The sequence below is a fragment of the Opisthocomus hoazin genome, chromosome 4 (assembly GCF_030867145.1).
Source record: "Opisthocomus hoazin isolate bOpiHoa1 chromosome 4, bOpiHoa1.hap1, whole genome shotgun sequence".
Lineage (NCBI taxonomy): Eukaryota > Metazoa > Chordata > Aves > Opisthocomiformes > Opisthocomidae > Opisthocomus > Opisthocomus hoazin.
The window spans coordinates 75,415,572-75,440,031 of record NC_134417.1 but is presented as its reverse complement, the minus strand read 5'-3'; the positions used below and the strand labels follow the sequence as shown (position 1 = coordinate 75,440,031).

At 40.9% G+C, this 24,460-nt stretch overlaps 1 protein-coding gene across 2 annotated transcripts in view; it reads right to left on the bottom strand.

Annotated features, from left to right (window-relative positions):
- GPR158 (G protein-coupled receptor 158) overlaps positions 1-24,460 on the bottom strand; it is a 209,119-nt gene that overhangs the window by 85,234 nt on the left and 99,425 nt on the right. For both annotated transcript variants that reach the window (XM_009945434.2, XM_075419553.1), the window contains exon 5: positions 12,403-12,471. In XM_009945434.2, the coding sequence (XP_009943736.2) occupies positions 12,403-12,471 (69 nt within the window). The remainder of the gene's footprint in view (positions 1-12,402; positions 12,472-24,460) is intronic.

The window sequence follows — 24,460 nt, the reverse complement described above, 5'->3', positions numbered from 1 at the left end:
GTTCTGTTAAACTGCCCTTATCCCGACCCACCAGTTTCTGCCTCTTTCTTTCCATTCTCCTCCGCACGCCGGCGGGGGGAGGGGCGGCCGCGTGGCGCTTTTGTTGCCGGCAGCAGCCGAAACCAAAACACAATGTACAAGATGTCAGTTCTGTCTTGTTTTCACTTCTATACTGTTTGGTTGCTCAATTTTGGATTAATTTTCCCTTTGCTACATCAGACTTTTTGCTGTTTTAATTCTCAGGGGCAAAGTTCTCTATTCTTTTGTCTCACTACCATCCTTTCCTTTATCTCTTTACATTGCTTTTACTAACTAAACAATATGCAAGAAGGATTTAGCACCCTGGTTTATTTATAAGATAAAGATCAAAAATGAAAATGGTGGATGATCTAAACAATTTAAGTTAGAAAAATGATACACTGTAAGAGTACTGTATAAAAACGCCATTTTCTTCCACTTGCAACTTTCTGTGTGATGAAAGAACGTCTCACTTCACCTTCTTATTTTCTGTGGGGTTTTGTCCATATACATTACCTTGGAATTGCTTAAAATTTTTTTAAGCTTTGAAATCCTCCCGTCCATTGCCGACAAGTTTTGATTTAATTCATGTTTCTCTCTTTGCTCCTTTTTTTTTAAAGAACGTGCAGAACTTGCTGAACTGTATCATGCTACTACAAGAAATCTACTTTGGATTCAGATTTCAAGGAGAGATCAGCACATGGATGCTGTATATTGGCCATGAAGGTCACGATATTCCCTAATAGCTTCCTCAAAACCCGCGTATATTTGCAGATCCGTGCTTAGTCCCACAGATGCAGAGGAACTGGAAATCAAACAGCTTATACAAAACACTGTTTGCTGAAAATACTATTGGTTTTTGTATGTGGTCCCAATATACAGAGTTGTATGCAATAAATCAGAAGGTTTATATCGCATAGGAAAAGGCTGTTTCTCATAAAGACTTAAGCGCTTTCTCTCATGAACATCTTCTATTCCATCCCTAGTACTACTGTTACTTCTAAGAATAGAAATCTCACCTCTCCCTACTTGATATGGTATAGATTTAGACCCAGGCACTACTCTTTTGAATGTCTCATTTTCAGAAATCAATCTAGCTAGTTTCTGAACTTTTTATCAGCTGGCCTCTAACTCTTCATTTTTTTAACACTGGCAAGCTAAAATTTTGAATGTTTCTGCCAAATTACTCTATTATTATTAATAATAGAGGAAATACAGCATAGCTTATACACTATTACTTGTTGATCGGCTTAGATAATTTTATATTGCAACTTATATTTTATGTTGTAAACTTGTCCCTGCTCTCCTAAGTATTTATATTACTTTTTCCAGTTCCTCTCTACAAGTAAAAAGCTAATTTCTTATTTACATCAGGTGACAAGTACTTTCACGGTAAAAGCATTCATTTAAATCTCACTACTCTTTTATCCAAGAGTTTAGAAATGAGAAGTTTAAAAGTGCTACACAGCAATGAAAACTCTCCACTATCACTATTATAATTCTCTAAGATTTTTCCAGTGCACAGATTTCACCAGTTCTCATATCATTTTTCCTGCAAAACTGAAAACTGCTTAACAACGTCTAGCAGTTGGCATTAAAAATGATAAAGATATCATTGTCTACATCTTCTCGGTTCTCAGCATGTAGAACGACTGAATAAGGACAGTCCTGTCTCCGATGGATGAAATCTCCTTTCTCAAGGATCTCATCATCACGTTTTCTCTTTCTCCATTGTAGTGCATTGAATTTCTCATCTCTTCTAATCATTAGCCATTAATCATCTTCCATGGTGTGACACTTAAACTCTTAAGTAAATGTTTAGGAAGTACCTAATGCATTCATACACGAAAGAAGAGCGACAGAGAAGAAAAACCGAGTGAGAAAAAAAGCATATTTCAGCTCTTGTATTATTTGCAGTGAACAGACTTAGAGATGGAGATTCTGCCTTTCCCTTTTCCTCTGTGCTGACACAGAGTACTTTGTCAAGTGACAGGGAAGCTGGTAGGTAAGATACCACGTTTTATCACTCAGCTGTACATATTATACCAGTCTGAGTCTTACCTCTACTATCTCAACCTCATATTCCAAGGCACGGTGAGTTATCATACTGCCTGTTTCACTCTAGCAGCATGGATCACAGAATCACAAAATCACAGAATAGTAGGGGTTGGAAGGGACCTCTGTGGGTCATCTAGTCCAACCCCCCTGCCGAAGCAGGGTCACCTACAGCAAGCTGCACAGGACCTTGTCCAGGCGGGTCTTGAAGATCTCCAGAGAAGGAGACTCCACAACCTCCCTGGGCAGCCTGTTCCAGTGCTCCGTCACCCTCAGAGGAAAGAAGTTCTTCCTCATGTTCAGACGGAACTTCCTGTGCCTCAGTTTGTGCCCATTGCCCCTTGTCCTGTCACTGGGCACCACTGAAAAGAGCTTGGCCCCATCCTCCTGACACCCACCCTGAAGATATTTTTAAGCATTTATAAGGTCCCCTCGCAGCCTTCTCTTCTTCAGGCTGAACAAGCCCAGTTCCCTCAACCTCTCCTCGTAGGGGAGATGCTCCAGTCCCCTCATCATCCTCGTAGCCCTCCGCTGGACTCTCTCCAGTAGCTCTTCATCTTTCTTGAACTGGGGAGCCCAGAACTGGACAGAGTACTCCAGATGAGGCCTCACCAGGGCAGTGTAGAGGGGAAGGAGAACCTCCCTCGTCCTGCTGGCCACACTCTTCTTGATGCACCCCAGGATCCCATTGGCTTTCTTGGCAGCCAGGGCACACTGCTGGCTCATGGTCAACCTGTCGTCCACCAGGACACCCAGGTCCCTCTCCGCAGAGCTGCTCTCCAGCAGGTCCACCCCAAGCCTGTACTGGTGCATGAGGTTGTTCCTCCCCAGGTGCAGGACCCTGCATTTGCCTTTGTTGAACCTCATCAGGTTCCTCTCTGCCCAGCTTTCCAGCCTATCCAGGTCACGCTGAATGGCAGCACAGCCTTCTGGTGTATCTACCACACCTCCCAGTTTGGTGTCGTCAGCAAACCTGCTGAGGGTACATTCTAAATCTTCATCCAGGTCGTTGATGAAGAAGTTAAACAAGACTGGGCCCAGTACTGACTCCTGAGGGACACCACTTGTTACCAGCCTCCAACTAGACTCAGCGCCGCTGATGACAACCCTCTGAGTTCTGCCATTCAGCCAGTTCTCTATCCACTTAAATTTTACAGTTGCACTCCATTTCATATCAGAAACAGCTTGGCGGTATCAGATTATCTAAGTCAAGTCCTCCTTAGGCATGAACTGCTTCTGCTTTCATTTTGCTTCAGATTCTTGTTGATGCAGATCACAACAACCCTGAACTAAGGCAGCAGGCAATAGCCGAGTCTTGCAAGTTCAGCAAAATTTGACGACAAGCTACAGGCCTTTCACTTGACTACACTTGTTGCTCCTTGGGTCTCAGGTGTGAAAGCATGAATAAACAATAAGAAAAGACAGTTGGTAGAAAAATAGGAGCACACTCCTAGCTTTCACTGAAAGACATTTTGGTAAGTGAAAAAGAATGACCGAAATTTATCTCCCACCAACATGCAGTCTCTCAGGTGCTACAGTAATTAGTGAAGGTAAATCACTGACGTCAGGACTGTGTCCTACTGAGAATACGTGAAATGTTGACTGCAACTGTTAATATTTTACTTTCTGGCACAGTTCAATCCTGGCTCATCTGTAATATAAAAACCTCTTGCCTTTGGTTTTACATTTTAATGAAAATGTGGTATATAGTTTTACATTATCTTTCCTGTAAAAGTTCGGTCATGGTTGTATTTTGAACTAATACATGAAAGAGCCTTTTTCATGTGTTGATTTTTTCATAAACTTAAGTCACTATAGTAAAATTCGGACATGTTCTAAAGCATTGTGCATATCGACTCAGTTAACTTGCCCAGTGGTCAATGAGATCATCAAAACACGTTTGGCTGAGAATAATATTCCTATCCTTTCTAGCTCATATGCCACTAGGATCCAACAAGAGTTATACAAAATAATCATTCAATATTACTTTTTTTCCTGTTTTGTTACTCTAATTCAGCAGAAACAGGGGGGCCAAGTCCAGACTTTCACTAATTAGATTTTTTTTCTACCAGGTATCGTTCAGTAATTCCTTGGCTTGACTATGGCACTGCTGTTGTCTCTCGCTCAAGTGCCAGCCAAGCCCCTAATGGTTTAGCTTTAGAGGATGCATTATTAAAGCATGGTTCCAGGTGTTAGTAAGGAGCACACCATGACTATTTCCAGCACTATTTTCCTCCGTGTGAATTTACCCACATTGCACCCTTTGATTACTTTTGTGTGTCAATGCTTTCTATGACCAGGAATGAGCTCCCCACAACTTTTACTTTTCAAATGTAGTGAATTTCTAACTTGTTATTGGTCACACTGTATCAAAAAAATTTAAAAGCGCTGGCTAAAAAATATGCTTTGTTTTTCAGGATTGTGGTCGGCTTTTATAATTCTACTGTGAAAAGAAGATGTTAATGTAAAAAGTCATAGTAGTCAGCCAATGTCCCTGGTGACTGGAAAAAGGGAAACATTGCATGCTTTTTTAAGAAGGGTAGAAAAGAGGACCCTGGGAACTACCTACCTGTCAGCCTCACATCTGTGTCTGGGAAGATCATGGAACAGATCCTCCTAGAAGCTATGCTAAGGAACACGGAGGACAGGGAGGTGATCTGAGACAGCCAGCACGGCTTCACGAAAGGTAAGTCCTGCCTGACCAACCTAGTGGCCTTCTATGATGGCGTGACTACAGCAGTGGACAAGGGAAGAGCTAGGGTTGTAGTCTACCTGGACTTCTGCAAGGCCTTTCACATGATCTCGCAGAACATCCTTCTCTCCATATTGGAGAGGTATGGATTTGATGGGTGAACTGTTCAGTGGGTGAGGAATTGATTGGATGGTCGCATCCAGAGGGTAGTGGTAAACTGCTTGATGTCCAGATGGAGATCAGTAACAAGTGGTGCCCCTCAGGGATCCGTACTGGGACCAGTACTGTTTATTATCTTCATCAGTGACATAGACAGCAAGATCAAGTGCACCCTCAGCAAGTTTGCAGAGAACACCAAGCTGAGTGGTGCAGCTGACACAATCAGAAGGACGGGATGCCATCCAGAGGGACCTGGACAAGCTTGAGAAATGGACCTGTGTGAACCTCATGAGATTCAACAAGGCCAAGTACAAGGTCCTGCAATTGGGTCAGGGCAACCCCTGCTATCAATACAGGCTGGGGGATGAGGGGATTGAGAGCAGCCCTGTCTAGAAGGACTTGGGGGTACTGGTGGATGAAAAGCTTGACTTGCGCCACCAATGTGCACTCGCAGCCCAGAAGGCCAACCGTATTCTCGCCGCGTCAAGAGAAGCGTGGCCAGCAGGTTAAAGGAGGGGATTCTGCCGCTCTGCTCTGCTCTGGTAAGACCTCACCTGGAGTCCTGCATCCAGCTCTGAAGCCCTCAGCACAAGAAAGACATGGACCAGTTGGAGCGGGTCCAGAGAGGGGCCACGAAAATGATGAGAGAAGACATCTGCTATGAGGAAAGGCTGAGAGAGTTGGGGTAGTTCACCTTGGAGAATAGAAAGCTCTGGGGAGACCTTACCGTGGCATTTCAGTACTTAAAGGGGGCTTATAAGAAAGATGGGGACAAACTTTTTAGTAGAGCCTGTTGCGATCGGACAAGGGGTAATGGTTTTAAACTAAAAGAGGGTAGATTTAGGCTAGATATAAGGAAGACCTTTTTTACAAGGAGGGTGGTGAAACACTGGAACAGGTTGTTCTATGTAGGGTGATTATCTACAAATTCTTACGTATACAAGTATAATGTAAGTATATTCACGCGAGTTACTTCAGTGGAATTATGAGTAAAGAGGAAAGACCACAAGATCTTGCCCTGCTCCCCTAACCGCAAGATTAATTTCACTGAATGAAGGGCTGACAAGATTGTATCACATAAGTACCTGCAAGCTAGCAGTGCAAGATAGTAATTTAAAATAAATAGGTCAATGAAAACCCAATGTTGCATTTGGTTCAGGTCACTGACTGATGTCCTTTTCTCTCCAGCGCTCAAGCCCTGCATGCACACATATACTTGGCTATTCAGTGAACCTAGATTCTGACAAATCTGTCCTTCAAACCCAGTTCTCAAAAAACATTCAGAGTAGCAAAAATAACACCGCTTTCCTACAATCCTGTACTGCACCTTTCAATCCGTGGAATGAGGAGATTGTTTTGGCTTGGTATCGCAAGTAGAGTCACAAGTATGAGCGTGGGAGTCCAACACACGAAAGAACAGTACCATCAGTATCTGTACCTTCACCGACCTACCTACAGCCTGTCATTTATAAAGCCCACTATATGTTCCAACAACATCACATATTTCATCACATGATTCAAAAACTACAACCATGTGACTGTATTATGTGTCTGCACACTGCCTGGTTGGGTAGTCTATCCTTGCAGATTTTTAAGACCTATCTGGATAAAGCCCTTAGTGACCTTGTCTTCTAGCTAGTCTTATAGCAGACCCTGCTTTGAGCAGGAGGTTGGACTAGAGGCCTCCCAAGGTCCCTTCCAGAGTGAGGTACCCTGTGAACCCAGCACATAGACATACACAAACACACAGAACAATCTCCTCACCAAATTCCACTTTAATAATTTCTTAGAATTTATGATGTAATAGCTCTACTGAGTTTCCAATATCCCAGACATTTATCATCTACACAGAGATACCAGATTCAAATCAAAGTCATGAGACATAGCTGTGGCTAATCACAGTTCTAGATGTGGATAACCATATATACTACGGATTCTAGTTATCTCCTTGAGAGTAGCTACTAGATTTTTTTAGGACAGCTATGTAGATTAGTGACAACAGAACCATGAAGAACTATTGCACTGTGTATCTTGTCTTTCTGCTGTTTCAAATACACTTATTCAAAAAGCAGAAAATCTTCAGTGTCTGCTTCCTGTTAAAAAAAGCAGTCATAAACATTTTTTTAGGGAGGTTTAGGGCAAGGACACAAGTGTTCCCAGTGCCTATGAGGTTTCTGTACTTTGAAGCACAAGCTTGTAATGCAGAGGCTACACCAGCTTAGTTTTGGCTTCTGCATTTAAAGCAAGAAGGCTCTGAAAAAAGCTATTGGTTTACTGGTTGCACGTTAACGTCAAAAAGTATGTTTGTCTGACAAGGACATTGAGAGAGACAAACTACTGCATAATCTTCTGCCCAGTCCCCTCACTTCTCTGCCCGAGCAAGACAATGTGCATACAAAATCCTGGCAACATGATATTTAAAATCTGCTTTTTCCAGTGGCTGGACATCTAGAGTCTTAGAATCACAGAATCATAGAATCGTAGGTGGGAAAAGACATCTAAGATCATAAAGTCAAAACAGCAACCCAACACCACCATGCCTACTAAACCATATCCTGAAGTGCCACATCTACACGTTTTTTAAACACCTCCAGGGATGGTGACTCAACCACCTTTCTGGGCAGCCTATTCCAATGTCTGACCACTCTTTCAGTAAAGAAATTTTTCCTAATATCTCATCTAAACCTCCCCTGATGCAACTTGAGACCATTTCCTCTCATCCTATTGCTAGTTACCTGGGAGCAGAGACCAACACCTGCCTCACTACAACCTCCTCTCAAGTAGCTGTAGAGAGCGATAAGGTCCCCGCTCAGCCTCCTCTTCTCCACACTAGACAGCCCCAGCAACCTCAGCCACTCCTCATAAGACTTGTTGTCTAGACCCTTCACCAGCCTTGTTGCCCTTCTCTGGACATGCTGCAGCACCTCAAGTCCTTCTTGTAGTGAGGGGCCCAAAACTGAACACAGTAATGTTTAGTTCAGTTTAGTCCGGTTTAACGCACCATGATCCAAATAAAATCAAAAGACCCTTTTCTAGAGTACTAGGGATATCTGTAGTGATTATCTCAAAGCAGAGAGTTACACTGTGTCCTTGGACTTCAGTGACATGAACACTATAGTGAAGACAGGCATGTTCTTTAGCTACTGTGAAACCAGAATAAAATGATGGGCATTTACTGTAAAAGATTTAAAAACTATTTTATGAGTAAAGAAAATGTAGTTATATGCTGTAAATTAAGCTAAAACATCTGGTGTATCAGAGAGGGCTTGCAGTGTTAAAAGTGTTGGAAAAAGCAAAATCTTTCAGTTGGACTCATTGAACATCAACACGTAAGCAATAGTAACTGAGCTCTTGTAATGCATCCCTTATAGGCATACATGAGGGACAAATGCATAAAAGTATTATGCACTATTCCATTTTCATGTTCATAAATGCCAGAATCAGACCTCTCCGGTGACCTTCTTGCTCTGCTCAGGGCTGTGATTAATGGAGCTCCCACAGCCTAATCCTCCCAATGCTCATGGCTCACTTCTCCCATGCCAAGTGAAAAAAGCCCACATCCACATCTTAGCTCTGCTACTCCCCACTTTCTATGCAAAAGGGTAGGTCATTGTAGCTTGAGTGTGAAAGAGGGAGTAGCACAGTCCCAGAAACAGATCCTAACACCTACTGCATGCACAAGATGTCTGAGCACAAAGTTTATTCCAGGCTTCACTACCGCACTGATTCAAGAGCATTAGTAAGTCAATGCTCTGCCACCCAGCAGCTCCATTTCTCTAAACTGATACTAATATTACCTCACTAAAATTAGAGGTTTGGAAAAACAAGGAATAGCAGTAAAAAACAAATAATTTGGGTTCTTTAGCCAAAATAAAACTGAGGAGAAAAATCCTAACAGTCTTTAAAAAGATACTCCACAGCCTCCTAAGCTAGTTCATCTTATGGTCTAACTGACCTCACTGTTACAAGCGATCCCCCCCACTGTCTAATGTAACTTTCACTTGCTGGAATTCAAATCCAGTAATTCTTATCTGCTATATCAAGAACATGGGGAGGAAATTATTCCCTTCCTCTTTGCATCATGGTATTCACTAACTTTTATCGCTGGCTGTAGAAATTGTATCATAATCTTGCATGGATTTTCGAGTGCATTTCTGAGTTTCAGTTAAAGTAGACTAGCAGTATGAAGAATGTTTAATATATCAAATAACCCACAGTTGCCTAGGGTGGAATTTATCACCATTTGAGACAAGTACGTCAGGGTTCCTTTGTAGTCAATGAAGCCTTGGCCACGATCACCCTCATCTTCAAGCTGAAGTCTAAAACGAGTCATAAAAGGCCCAGTTTCTCTTCACTAACTATTTTGCGGGCGTAGGATGACTGTTTCTGCTATGGATACATACATAAGAAACACAGATTCATGGAATAATTTTGTTTGCAAGGGAGCTTCAGAGGTCATCTAGTCCAGTCACCTCCTCAAAGCAGCTCTAATCAGGTCACCTCACTCAGAGCTGTGTCCAGTCAAGTTCTGACACCTCCAAGGACATGTATTCCACCACCTCTCTGGGCAACCTGTTCCAGTATTTGACCATCCTCATGGTAAAAAGTGTTTCCTGGTATCTAACCAGAATTTCCTATTTTCCAACTTGTGTCCATTACAGATGTCTAAAATCAGCTGAGATCTGATCCCTAATGCTACTCTATTACAACGCTGTGTTTGTGCTTACTTGATCTGAAGGTCTTTGCAACATGCAAAGAGTTTTCAAACTTGTGTTAATGCAAGATGTGTTCCAAGCATTAGCGAGACAGGGAGTTAGGAAAGGTCTAAAAGCAACACCACAGTCAGTATTTCTGGAAAAGCAAAGTAATGAGAATCCTCCCCTCAGATGTCAAGTATAGAAAGTAAGAGACTCCTCCATAAGACAATCAGGTTTTGGCCCTCTCTTCAAAATCTAAGAACAAAGAAATATAAGCAAAATCAATTAAAAAGACCAGCGTTCATTTGGAGGAAGTCCATCGATAACTGAAAAGACTAAGTAAAGCAAAATCAGAGATGTTACTGTGAAAACTAAAGAAAATATGAGAAATGAGAGCCTCAGAAATGAGAGCTGCCCAGCAACTGCTGGGTAAAATCTGTGCATTTGTAATAGACAAAGCTCATCTGCCTGCTTATAATTCAGGAAAGATCAGTGTGTTGTTATCAATATAGCAGAATTTGAATAATAAATTTTGGTGGAGACCATCATTTGCACTTCCCATTTGGTTAGAAGGGCATTACAACAGCTGTTTTTCTCACCAAAGGCAGCTGGCTGGTGATATTATTTTTCAATTAATGATGCTACGCTATGAATAGATTACTGCATGTAGACAGGAAAACAATGAGAATTAGTGAAAGAAGTTAAGCGATGCAACAAAGTAGGTTTTGGCTTCCATCTAATTGGAGGGTAGGAAAAGTCAGAGATGCAATAAAGCCCTTCTGGACACAGCAAAATTTGTATGCTGAAGGATCTCAAAACAATCCAAGACAGGCTGGGTGAACGGATCTAGAAAAAGACAGAATTAGGAAAGTGTAGCGGAGCAGGGAGTAAAGACGCAGAAGACTTAAAGCAGTGTTGAGAAAATCCAGGGGTATTTTGATCTTTAAATACGAATGTAATTTTGCACTGAATCCTTAAATGGAAATTTGAGTTATTCAGAACTGAAATGCTGTCATTTTATCTCTTTAGATTGTACATGCACTAAGGCAAGCTGCATAATTCTGCATTTAGTTGAGTGTGAAAATAAAGATTTTTGGTTTTACCTTCCAAATCACAATAGAAGAGGAGATGATACAAAAAGGAAACCAGGCTTATCTTAAAGGAGAACACCTTACTGCAGTGATGCTTGTCTGGCCCAAACTGACGAAGTCCATTTCGTATTTTAACTTGCATTTCATGCTAGTTGTGGAAAACATAGCCTAATTCAGGTGTAGAAGAGGTGAGATCTATGTTAGTTAGTCTTAAAGCTCTAATGTACTCCTCTATCATAAAATGAGGACCAAATCAAAGAGCTGAAACAACTCTAACTCTGTGCCAATGTTACAAAGTCTTTAACCACATCACTGACTTACAGAATACTCCCAATTCTTCTCAGAAACCAATAAAACCATCAAATTCTTCTCAGAAACCAATAAAACCATTCAACCAACTGGAAGAAGTAAACAAACAATGGATATGAACCAGGAAAAATATCTGCTTTGCAAGTAGGTGAGTAGGAGGAGAGAGGTGATCGCGCCCCTGTACTCAGCACTGGTGAAGCCGCACCTTGAACGCTGTTCAGTTTTGGGCCCCTCACTACAAGAAGGACATTGAGGTGCTGGAGCACGTCCAGGGCAGGGCAACGAGGCTGGTGAGGGGTCTAGAGAACAAGTCTTATGAGGAGTGGCTGAGGGAGCTGGGGCTGTCTAGTGTGGAGAAGAGGAGGCTGAGCGGGGACCTTATCGCTCTCTACAGCTACTTGAGAGGAGGTTGTAGTGAGGCAGGTGTTGGTCTCTGCTCCCAGGTAACTAGCAATAGGATGAGAGGAAATGGTCTCAAGTTGCATCAGGGGAGGTTTAGATGAGATATTAGGAAAAATTTCTTTACTGAAAGAGTGGTCAGACATTGGAATAGGCTGCCCAGAAAGGTGGTTGAGTCACCATCCCTGGAGGTGTTTAAAAAACGTGTAGATGTGGCACTTCAGGATATGGTTTAGTAGGCATGGTGGTGTTGGGTTGCTGTTTTGACTTTATGATCTTAGATGTCTTTTCCCACCTACGATTCTATGATTCCATCAGCTTCATTCCATTTACACTGTGATGTCTTGCTTTATCTAGTCATTACATTGGGTTTATGTGTCAATTAACAAACTTAGGTTTTCTGTGATTTTTAAAAAGAGAAAAGACCTATATTTCTGTAAGTTTCATGATATATTCCTCATGCGACTGTCAATTACTTTTTTTTCCACTTACAGCACAGAGATAATACCGTCTCATTATCCCAAACACATGGTATTGCAGATGTCATGTAGCTTCAGAAACATCAAAATATATGCTAGTAATGCACTGAAATAATTACTCTACTTTGTACTACATTCCAGAGACATACTTGGTATAATCAGTGTCTTCCTTTTACACACCTTGCATATTTTTCTCATAGCATAGTTTAGAGAGGTATAGTCTTTCACAGCAAAAACTCAGCTTAACCCAGAACAACTAAAAACTTCCAAGTAAAAAACACTGGAAAGTTCCCTAAACTGAAAATGGAGAATTATTATAAATATATCAAAAACTTTCAAGTGTTCATAAGAATATTTACAGAACACAGCACATTTTATAGTCAGATTAAACTAATCATTACATAAACAGGTTTGACATTTATATTTTCACCAAGGTGATTCACACAATGTTTTAAAATATTGGCAAGGATATAATTTTTCAAAAAAGTTACAGTTTGACTTACCGGGAAGTACAGAAGAAGTGATCCAAAAAGAATGGTTTCCAACAGCACCAGGCCTGAAGCCCTGATACTCTAGAAGATAAAAAACAATACAAAATATTAGAAAATTCTCTCTGTGTGCCATGTAGATGCTAGGTTCTTTGCAGAAGACACCTTCACTTTTGTCAGTATAAGCCTTCCACAGTAATGCTTATAAAGCACAGTATTAAGCTGTCATACTGGCATGCTCCACATTCTTTAATTCATGGGCCCATTACAATGGTTGTGTCTTACAAAATCTAATTTTAAAAAATGACTCTTTCCTGTGTTAAATACTATTCAACACACATCACCTGGATATGGTTTGAAACTGCTAAAATTACTCTCAAGTGTGAAGAATTATGGATTGTAGTAATTACAGATATGAATTTAACTGTAGAATTTGTTCTGTACTGTTTAAATTTCAAGAAGCCCTTTTGACTTATGTAATATTAATGACTTGGCTTCTATAATGCATATGAATAATCTACAAAGTTACTGAATACAGAGTGTGCTCTTAGATTGAAAGCACCTTTATTTTTCCTGAAATTTTGTACAAAGATGTTGATTCAGACATTAACTTGTCAGGATTATAAAATATCATGCCATTTCCTCACTGATTCTAATGCAGTCTCTCCATCAGTTTTCTTACATTTTAAAATAATAATAATAATAATAAATCAATTCCTTTTCCTAACAACTAGCATATTCCAGTAAGTTTGGGGGCTTGGACTAGACGACCTCTAAAGGTCCCTTCCAACCCAAAGCATTCTATGATCCTATGAAGTCTGATAATTTATGTATAGTGCATCTGTGCCTTATCTTAAAGACAAAACATTAACACTGCTCCCCATTTCTTTAACCATCTCCTTCCCCTGAGATACTGTTTCGTACACTGTTCTGGAAGAAGGCAGTGTTTCCCGACTGCAAGCAATGCAGGCAGATAGGACAGCAGAAGAGGCTTTGCCAAAAATCTTCTGAAAAATCCTCTTCTTTCACATCATAAAATCCTCTTGTAGGCTGGAATCAATGGTTTGTGGTAAACTCTCTAATGGTTTTAGATGGGAGAAGTTTATCTTTCAGAAGCAAGGCAATTATAACAAAAAAAAAAAATCTCTTCTGAATGGATCTACAGACAAATTTTTGGTGCCCCGGGGTTTCATTTCTGCTTGCACAAGACTGGTGTAATCTTCTAGATAAAAATTCAGCATTTCACTGAATCTATAATCTTACTCAGATTTCCTACTTAGTCATTCAGTTTTTCAGCTGGTCACTTTCACAACATCTAATGTACTGAACATACATTGAAAGACAGCGAGAAAATTCTCAGGAAACCTTTTTAATATGAGACAATTATGGAGCTACCTAATTTCTTACAATAGTGAAATTTTGCAGCAAAGGTTGTCTAAAGCATGGATATCAGCAGGGATGTCATCAACATCCTACACAACTGTCCACCTCATAAATTATCATGAGAAGTTTCTTCCAGTGGGTATTCACACCAAAGCTTGTTTTAAAGAAAACAATAATGTAAAGCTCCAGGGGCATCTTGGTGCTATTGATGCTACTTAGTTTAACTACCTCTATCATACATTTTCCACTTCTTCAATTTTGTTTGCTTTTTAATTAACTGAGATCTTGGCTAAAACTATTATTATTATTATTACTATTATTAAGTCAAAGGAGGAAAAACAATGATTGAACTAGGCATTACCTTCAATCCCACCTCCATCCATGAACACTGGAATCAGATCAAAGGGAAGCAATGAAAATAGTATGGCATGCATTACACTAATGGTCACAACCAGGTATGTACTGGTCTCTATCATCTTCTTCATCCTGAGCCAGACTTTTTTAGAGAGTAGCTACCATCCTTCAATTCTGCAGTGAACAACAATGTCCACTAAGACAATTCCAACAAAGCTGATTTGAGCTGTCAGCCATGAGAGAAATTCAAGTGAGCTGCAGTCAGATATTTCATAGGAAGCTATCAAAAGGGCCAGCTAGCAAAATGCAAGATAGGTTTAGGTACATGGTAGCAAATGCAAATAATGAAGTAGTGTGAGGACACACAACATAAAGGCCCCTGTTTGGTTGGCTCGGTAACTTATGAATCACTGGGTATGCAATGTTATACCTACACAGAAAAATCAGCATACCACAGCAGTAAAATGTCTTGCGTCTGTACATAACGTATTTTGAGAGGTGTTTATGCAAAAAGTGAGTTCAAGTAAACTAGCATGACTTAGGCCATGGCACAGGACTCAAAGCTGAGCACAGACCCTCATGTTACACACTCACGACAGACTGGACCAGCACTCCAACTTCAGGAGCAAGACACCAGAAATATTCACCGCAATTCCTCTCAACTGGGATGTAGCTACTAACAGTTATGAGATGCTACTGATCACTTTGCACTTCAGTGACTACTCAAACTAAATGAGTGTTGGTGATCTAAAGTAAACTGATAAAACTGTTTACAAAGTCAAGAAATATTCATGATCATTACCGGCTCAGCGGTTAGTTAACACCTCTGTGTGAGATTCAGGTATATGGTCACAGTCATGGCACATGACATGACGCTACATGACGTAGCATGTTAATTTATAAATAAGTTTGGGAGCAGCAACACTGAAACTGCCTTTGTAGGCTTCCCCTTGGAAAACAAGACTTAATAGTGGGTCATGGTAAGCCCGTGGCACATTCTTTTTGGTCAGTCAAGCAAGATGCATTGATGGAGAGGAGAAGGAGCCTTGGGGCAAGGGCAGGGAAAGCAAAACCAGAAGACAAGACATAATAGCGGGTCATGGTAACCCCATCGCAGACTCTTTTTGGTCAGTCAAGCAAGATGCACTGATGGAGAGGAGACGGAGCCTTGGGGCAAGGGCAGGGAAAGCCAAACCAGGGTGCTGGGGTCCAAGGCAGCGCTGTGAGAAAGGAGACCTTGTCTGACTTTGGTATGGTACAAACACATAGACAGCCAGAGGCATTTTTCTTATCAATTGTGATTTCAGTACTGAAATCTCAGTTCAGCACATACAAAAATTCTGATTTAGGAAGACAAGGAAGTAGAGGCTGGTTCATTACTTCTGCTCTCCTGTGACGTGAACTTAGTGGTCTCTGGAGCAATTTCTTTATGGAAAGCCTCATTCACTGTTTATTAGACAAATACAGCTATTTTCTAACTTTCTCATACATCTTTTCTCATTAATAAAAACAAACCAAACCCACTATTACAGAAGGGAAGGCATTCACCATAGGTCTGTGCTGTTCCATGAATGGCAGTCCAGCTGAGACAGAAGCACCTCTTTAACACAGAATAACTCACGGGACTCATCCAGACCAGCAGGACTGGGGCCAATGCCTGCTTTGAAAACTGAGGACTTGAACAGAATAAGGAACAATGAAAGAGAGAGTGTGTGCCCAAGTGGAATACGTTAGATTCTTTTTATATACCTTCACCAGAAAAGGGATAAAACCCTCAACATATCAGAGCAAAATACAAAAAGGTCACGGCAGTCAGGCAATGTCCCTGGTGACTGGAAGAAAGGAAACATTGTGCCCATTTTTAAAAACGGTAGGAAGGAGGACCCTAGGAACTGCTGATCTGTCAGCCTCACCTCTGTGTCTGGGAAGATCATGGAACAGATCCTCCTAGAAGCCATGCTAAGGTACATGGAGGACAGGGAGGTGATCTGAGACAGCCAACGTGGCTTCACCAAGGGCAAGTCCTGCCTGACCAATCTAATGGCGTTCTATGATGGCGTGACTACAGCAGTGGATAAAGGCAGAGCTCTGGATGTCATCTACCTGGACTTCTGTAAAGCCTTCAATACAACGCCTCACAACATCCTTCTCTCTAAATTGGAGAAATCTGCACTTGATGGGTGGACTGTTCAGTGGGTGAGGAATTGGTTGGAAGGTCACAGCCAGAGGGTGGTGGTCAATGGCTCAATGCCCAAGTGGACGCCGGTGATGAGTGGTGTCCTTCAGGGGTCCATACCGGGACCGGTGCTGTTTAAAATTTTCATCAATGACTTAGTGAGATTGAGCTCACCCTGAGCAAGTTTGCAGAGAACACCAAGCTGAGTGGTGCAGCTGACACAATCAGAAGGACAGGACGCCATCCAGAGGGACCTGGACAAGCTTGAGAAATGGACCTGTGTGAACCTCATGAGATTCAACAAGGCCAAGTACAAGGTCCTGCAATTGGGTCAGGGCAACCCCTGCTATCAATACAGGCTGGGGGATGAGGGGATTGAGAGCAGCCCTGTCTAGAAGGACTTGGGGGTACTGGTGGATGAAAAGCTTGACATGAGCCACCAATGTGCGCTCGCAGCCCGGAAGGCCAACCATATCCTGGGCTGCATCAAGAGAAGCGTGGCCAGCAGGTCGAGGGAGGGGATTCTGCCGCTCAGCTCTGCTCTGGTGAGACCCCACCTGGAGTCCTGTGTCGAGCTCTGGAGCCCCCAGCACAAGAAGGACATGGAGCCCTTGGAGCGGGTCCAGAGGAGGGCCACAAACATGATCAGAGGGCTGGAGCACCTCTCCTATGAGGAAAAGCTGAGACAGTTGGGGCTGTTCAGCCTGGAGAAGAAGAGGCTGTGGGGAGACCTTACTGCAGCCTTCCAGTACCTGAAGGCAGCCTGTAGGAAAGATGGGGAAAATATTTTCAGTAGGGCTTGTTGCGACAGGACAAAGAGCAATGGCTTTAAACTAAGGGAGGGCAGATTTAGACTGGATATAAGGAAGAAATTTTTTTACAATGAGGGTGGTGAAACACTGGCACAGGTTGCCCAGAGAGGCAGTGGAGGCCCCATCCCTGGAAACATTCAAGGCCAGGTTGGACGGGGCTCTGAGCAACCTGGTCTAGTTGAAGATACTTTGAAGTTGCTCACTGCAGCGGGATTGGGCTAGATGACCTCTAAAGGTCCCTTCCAACCCAAAGCATTCTATGATTTTATGATTTCAGTGTTACTGCACTATTTGGTTTGCTCCTGAGGCTTTCTCTGTGGTAGGAAGGAACTATTCATCAGCTCCATGCATACTACCACCAGTCAGAGCTTTACTGTAGATTGCCTGTGAAACTGTTGAGGGGGTGGGGAGTTCCTAGGTAGCACAGACCAAGAATCCCCCCTCTTACCTTGTATTTCTCCCTACCAATTGCCTTAGCAGAGCACATTTACTTACCCAGGCCTGCAAAAAACATTGTGAAGGGCTGCTTTATGCCTTGGGATTTGCTCGGTCTTCAGTCCATCCACACTATCTAGACCACATTAGTAGCCTTTGAGATAAACAGTTATCCCTTATCCCTGTATCTCAGAAAGTAACACCACTTCTGTGGCAAATCACATTAGGAAAGATATTCAAGTCATACATGCCTCTTGGGCACTGCTAAAGAGTCATAAATAAATGCTTAACAATTATTTGCATGAGGGAAATTAAAAACAAAATGTAGCTGGCCAAGTTGTATCAAGTGTAACAAAATAAAAAGCTAAAACAATGGATAAACAAGCATAGAAGATACTGCATTTCAATTCTCTGTGGTCCTAAGCAATCCAGGAAATACAGCAGCATTAATTAGCATTGAATTTCTGAATATCATCACACAGTGATATGAGTGTCAACGTATTTTCAGAGAGGAGAAGAAAGAAGAAATTAAAAGCCAAAATAAAATTAAAGTCATTCCGTATCTGCTACATTGTATATTACTGAATTAACAGAACTGTAGACTTTTGGTGTCAGTCCAGGAAGACTGCAGATTTCTCCAGGGCCACGTGTCACTGTGTATTACATGAGCATGGTACCATGGAAACCTAGTGAGGGGAAAAGGTTGGCATATTTTGATTTTTTTTCCTTTTCATTAAACAGTTCTGCCACTTTTACAATATAAAGAATGTTTTACAATATAAAGAATGACCGAGCTGGGCTCCGATTCAAAGAAAATTTCCTTTTGCAAAGGTGGCTTATGACCAGAACGTGAGCTTGCCTTACAAATAAACAAGGCCTACATGAAATTATTAGACAAAAGTGAAGATAGATTTTGTCTTTGATCTCAACTTTGAATACAACAGATTCATACTTATTAAACTGTAAACGATATCTACCACTCAATGTACAGTTGGAAAGCACATATGGCTACATGACAGAATGGTACAGAAGCAAAGAAATACAGAGAACAGATACAGGTTTGGTCTGCTGTGCTAAGCTGATTTATTTGAAGTGACTAGATAATACTGTGCAAAACTGTCCCAAATCAAGAGAAACAAAAAGTTTTGCTAAAGGTACTTGTGATGGCAGTGCGCTCGCTCTCCAGTGCTCCCAGGAGGAGCAGCTCTGGCGTGACCCTCATGGTGCAGGTCTGGCAGATCCATTACTACTCTACACATGAGGACACAGGAGATGTGATGAGAAGTCATTGGATTGTATTCCCATATCTGTCTCTCACTTCTCTGAAAACTCCTCCTGTTAAAACTCCTGTTTCCTGGTATAGGTGGTTCTTTACTTCAGTCAAACAACAGAGGGGAGAAGAGATTTTGTCAAGCTGAAAATATTTGGTCTGAAGTGGAGCTAGTTGAAATATTTTATTACTGCTTTTCTAAAGACCATTGAACCTTTTTCCCGCCTCTTATTCCACATAACTTTTCCCAGTTACAGACACATTACCTTTTTCAGTGAAGAAGCTGTGTGGAAAAACTAAAGTGCTAATTTTCAGAAACTTTATTTCACTTGAAATTTACCTTTAAGAAATAGAATACAGAGATCTTTCTTTCTGTCCCTGAGGTTGAACTCCAACGAGCAAGACGTTCGGCTCCTCTGTTAAGAGACACAAGCTGGACCTGCCAGTTCCCAGAAAGCCGCTGACGTAAAGACAAGCAGAAAAGAGTGGAATTGCATTTCATTGTGGTGGCTACCTTAACACTGTTCGCACCTGGATGAGGACTACTAGGGACTAAAAAATGGGAACAAAAGCAACTGGAAGGACTCCCCTGAAGCCTCAGTTAGGTACCCTGGAATGGTGCTGCCATAATTTTTTTTTCTTGATAATAAATTCAGGGACTGATTAGGACTGCTACCCAGGAACAGGGAAATTTCAAATGCCGTAGCAAGTCTATGCTTTAATTTTGTTCTTGCTGGTTGACATACAAAATTCAAAATTCACTCCCAGCTAACTGCAGGAAACACTCTTCACTTTAAGGGAGAAAGGGTTGTATCTCTTTTGACAATTTCTTTGTAAAATAGTCAAGCTGAAATTCTGTTCACCCTCTTACCACACTGACAAATACTTTTAATGATAATTGTTCTATATGAGTAATTGCCTCCTAATAGAATATGGATTACAAATACAGTAAATTCCATAGCAAAGGCCAATTTTCCAAAGATAGGACTACAGTTATGTGCTGCCACTTAATCTATATTGGCAAACTGTCAGAATTTTCTGGCATTTGCAGGTTTTGTGCAGTATTCGTAAACCAAATCAATATAATCCTCATGTTTTTTCATTTCCCTTTAAAGAACACTTACACAAAGGTCAATTTTTTTTTTCTATTACTAGCTATAGCTGAGCTCAAATAGAATATAATTATTTACTTTTTACTCAAAAAAAATCAGGAAAAGCAAAGGTCAAGCAGCTATCAATCATAAAGTAATTTCATTAAAAGGGCACAAGATGCCATGGATCCAAGAAATCCCCAAATACTTTATTTTTCAATGCATGTGGCCCTTGATCCTTTCTGTTATACAAGTAACAAAACCCACTATGATATATCATGATGAAGATAAGGTGTTCTGCATTTTGAAACATGTGTCCTGCTGCATATAAGTTGCACTACACCCCCTGCAACACAGATACTTGAAAAAACAGTATTTGTTCATGAAGAACCCTCACAGTGAAAATGGTTAATGGCCCAGGGACATCTTTTCTTACAACAGCAGGAATTCCTTCCTTAGGGACATACTGCTCCAATCATGATACCTGGTTCTCACCAAATAGTGATGAATATGTAGACGAAGGAAAATCAGTTCAGTCTATTCACTTCCTTATGGTTAATTTAAAAGCTGAATGTGCAAAATGACGATCATCAAAATTCTGGATCACTTAAAGTGCCTGTTTCACTAGGTTATGCATTCAGTTAATGCAGAAATTAAAAGAAAGAAGATGCAAAGGCATTGTGATCTTCAAGAATAAAATGCACTTTAATATCAACAGTCATTTAATCAGAAAGAGATCAAACGGAATATACAAAAAATCTGATGGAATACAAAACCAAATTTCACAAGCAGGGGCTGGGGCTCAGTTACCACGTTCTCCCAATTTAGTTTACAAATAGCTTCAGAACACCTGAACTGAATTTCAGCTTTCTTATTAAATATGGCATCACCTATTACAGAAGATAATACCAGAACTCACTAGAACAGTCTGTATAAATTGTAGTTCAATCATGTAGAAAGAAATAGTTTATGGTACATTACAGGAGAAAAGACAACCTGACTGCAAAGCTCAAGATTTGTAATATCTCAGAGGAAACAAACTGAGAATGATGTAAGAAAATGAGAGTTAGAATAAATCTGATAAAAATAAAAAATCTCATTATTCACATGACTGAGAAGGCAAATGAACTATAGATGATTATTCTAATTTCAAATCAAACAAAACCTCATAATTCTGAAGATTTTAAATCCAACTCCAGTTTATTTTATTCACTCTTACTTTACAAGAGCTAAACTGCTTCAAACTAATAGCTTATGATTGGATCTGAGAAATGCTGATCCCCAAAATGGTGAGATTTTTCAGCTCTTCAGAATTTATTATGCTAAACAATCTCTCATTAAGTTTAGATCATGGGTTGTAGGTTTCACTGGAAATAAAAGCACATTTGCCTTTGAAAGAAATATTGCTATGTCTAACCTTAATGGTTCTTCCTACAACTGTTTTGCTGAAAGCCCCAGCCCCAGGTTCGCCTCAAGTTATCGTGGACCCTGCACAAGGATAAAGTAAAAAGACTCTCCTTCCTCCATAAAGTTAAGAGTTTAAGATAGGGACAACAGACAGACAAGGACAGATGGAAAGAACAACGGAACAACAAGGCAATAACGAACAATCAATAGTCCCAGCCCATCAGTATCCCGCCTGCAGTCACATACTTCGTCAGCGTTTGAATCTGAAGACGTCATATGGAGAGCAGGGGATGCTCTCAGAAAGGCCCTACCAAGCATGAAGAAAGCACGAATGGAACAAGGGGTGTTTTTTGAAAAATGTAACAAGATTATGATGATGCAGGCTGATGTTGACACTTCTGCATCAAAGAAATAGCATCAGGACAGAGAGAAAGCTCATGTGGGAGTTCAAAACCCAAGAGCTATAGCTCACATACGATGCCAACAAGCAGATGCAATAAGAACACCACAAAGTGGCAGGACAGAAAATCATTTGCAGCATCATTTTGAATAGATAGGAGCAGGCCATGACTGTATTTGCCAAGACCAGCTGAAAGGACACTGCAGTAGTCAAGACACAAGATAATACATTGAGACAAGAATATTTGGTCTGTGGACCAGCAGAAAACATGTATTAATAGGGAACTCAGGAGTTCAGTAAGGCTTAGACACAACTGAATGCAAAGTGAGCTCCAGAATCCAAAATGATGTTAGATAACAAGCAGGTTGCTACAGTAACTAAGAAAGCAGTAGCTGGGATGTCTTAGAGGGAAGCAGGAGGAGATCAAGATTTCTTTTCAGCTATATTGATATTGATGAGAACATGTCAGAGAAAAATGTCAAGATTTTATTCCAGACAGAGGCAGGCGTGGCTGGGACAGGGAAGGCAGAAAGCAATCTGACTGTGTTCACAGCACTAAGTCCTAAAGAGAAGCTGACAGCATAAGGCTGCTGCTTGTGAGCTATAAACCTTCAACTTTTGCCCAAAGAAATGAAAAACAGAATGAAGAACAGGCATATGTTTTAGTCTGCATGATCTGTGTTCAGCTTCCACCACATGATGCAGTCAAAAAAACACATAAAAAGCAGCACATAAAATCTGAGGATGCTATCAATAAATAAGTTTTATAATAAAAACCACGTTTAGTAAAACATGCAACACTTTTCCTAGAATAAGGTTTCCAATGCAGTTGTATTTCTGCTATTTGAAAGTTCTCATGCTACATTTTATCTGATATTGTTTGTTTTTCCAGTTTCTTCATTTAAGCTATTTCTTCCTTCTCTTTGAGTGAAAATTTTTTAAAAAATAATTTTCTCATCTTCAGATGTGCTCCTCCTTAGTTTTACTGGTTTTCAGCATCAAAATGAGGTCCAGACATTGGCACACTGGAATGCAAATCCCAGCTGCATCAAAAAACACATTTCAATCTCCAAACCTTGGCCCTGACTATTGGCCAAATGCATTTCCCAGAGACAAGGAGCTCATCAAGCAAATGACTGCCACTATGAAATTCTCAGCCTTGCTGGTTCAAAAGTCCCTCTGCTACAAATTGGGCTCACACTTGGAATAGTTCTTTTGAGCATACTCTTAAACTCTTCAAACAAAAAGAAAAGCCTACTTCAGACAGAAGTCTCCTCTTGGAAAGGGAGGCATGCCAAAGACCTTGTGCAAGCCACAAGGGACTTTGTTATTGCTATTGATTGTACAAGGAGGTTCACAGCAGCATACAACTCCAAGACAAATAGCAGGATAAATAAATAATGTGCTGTTATTCTGCTGACATGACAGCACGTCCCTTCCCAGCAAATCTGTAAATGCCCATTCACAAACCCAAATGAAACTTCAGGTAAATCCAACTGTCCTGAAGTTACTGCATCAAAGAATCAGTGGGGAAAACTTATTATCACCTGACAGATGATTTGGTCTACGCAGCTTCCCTACAAGGGCCACAAATACAAGACTCAGCAAGAATCAAATACAGAGAGTAACAGACAACCAAAAATCCTAGCAGATTGCTCAGTTTAATTTCTAGCACTGAAACAGCTTTGTAAAAATTATCTATGCTGTAATAGTTCTTATTGTTGGAAAATACATGCTGAAAATCCAGGATTTCATTACCATTATTTTACATAATTTATTGTAAAAGTGAAATCCTAGTGTAATACAATTAAACTCACTTATGCCTTCAAGACTAATATAGCCTTGTCTCTGGTGACAGCAATCTTCCCGGCCAGCACCCTACACTGAAAGTGCACTACTGTCAGCTCCATTAATTTGAACTTTGGGGCTCTGTGTTGTCAAGCTTTGTGGAGTACTGGCAGAACAGATGACAATGATTCATAGACTGCAAGGTCTTACACAGCAAGACCTTAAGGTTAAGAAAGTAAAGGCCAGGAACCAGTCTCATCGCCAAATAGAGCAAAGGTGTCATAGTCCACGGCTGATCCACATCACTTCGAAGGCCGTGCACTCCCCGATACACCATGTATGTTTTCCAGATGAGCCCTAAGATGCTATGTAATTCAACTTTATGGAAACAAAGGTTCACTTAATATAAAGATATATAGAGAAGATTGTATCTTTTGAATCCTTAGAGGTACTGTTGAGTACTGATGAAAAGTCATTTTTAAGACCTACCTTGTCCATCAGGGGTAGACTTCGTCTAGTGCACACTGTATATAGCCTTTATGCGCTTCCTACTGCCCTGCTCTTCTCAATATCTCTTCTTCATGAGACTGAACTGAAATCAACCAACATATTTTATATCTAGATCTTTATTTTCTTCATAGTTCAGTTTTTCCTTGGGTCTGAAGTGTCTGTAGTGAAACTAGGTTTATTTTTCTATTCACAAGTACTTAATTCCTCTAAGCCACACATTAGAAGGCAAACATACACAGATGTGAAACCTTCAGGCTTATGAAATGAACGCCACAACACCCTGCAAACAAGGGCAATACCACTATTGCAGCCATGCCTACCCAACGCCTGCTGTCTTTGGGAACTCCAGCAGCCAGCACACCATCTCTGATTCTCAACTGCTGCCGCAGGCTAACAGCCCCTGCACTTCTTATCTTTTCAATATGGCACTCTGCAATTATTTATGTG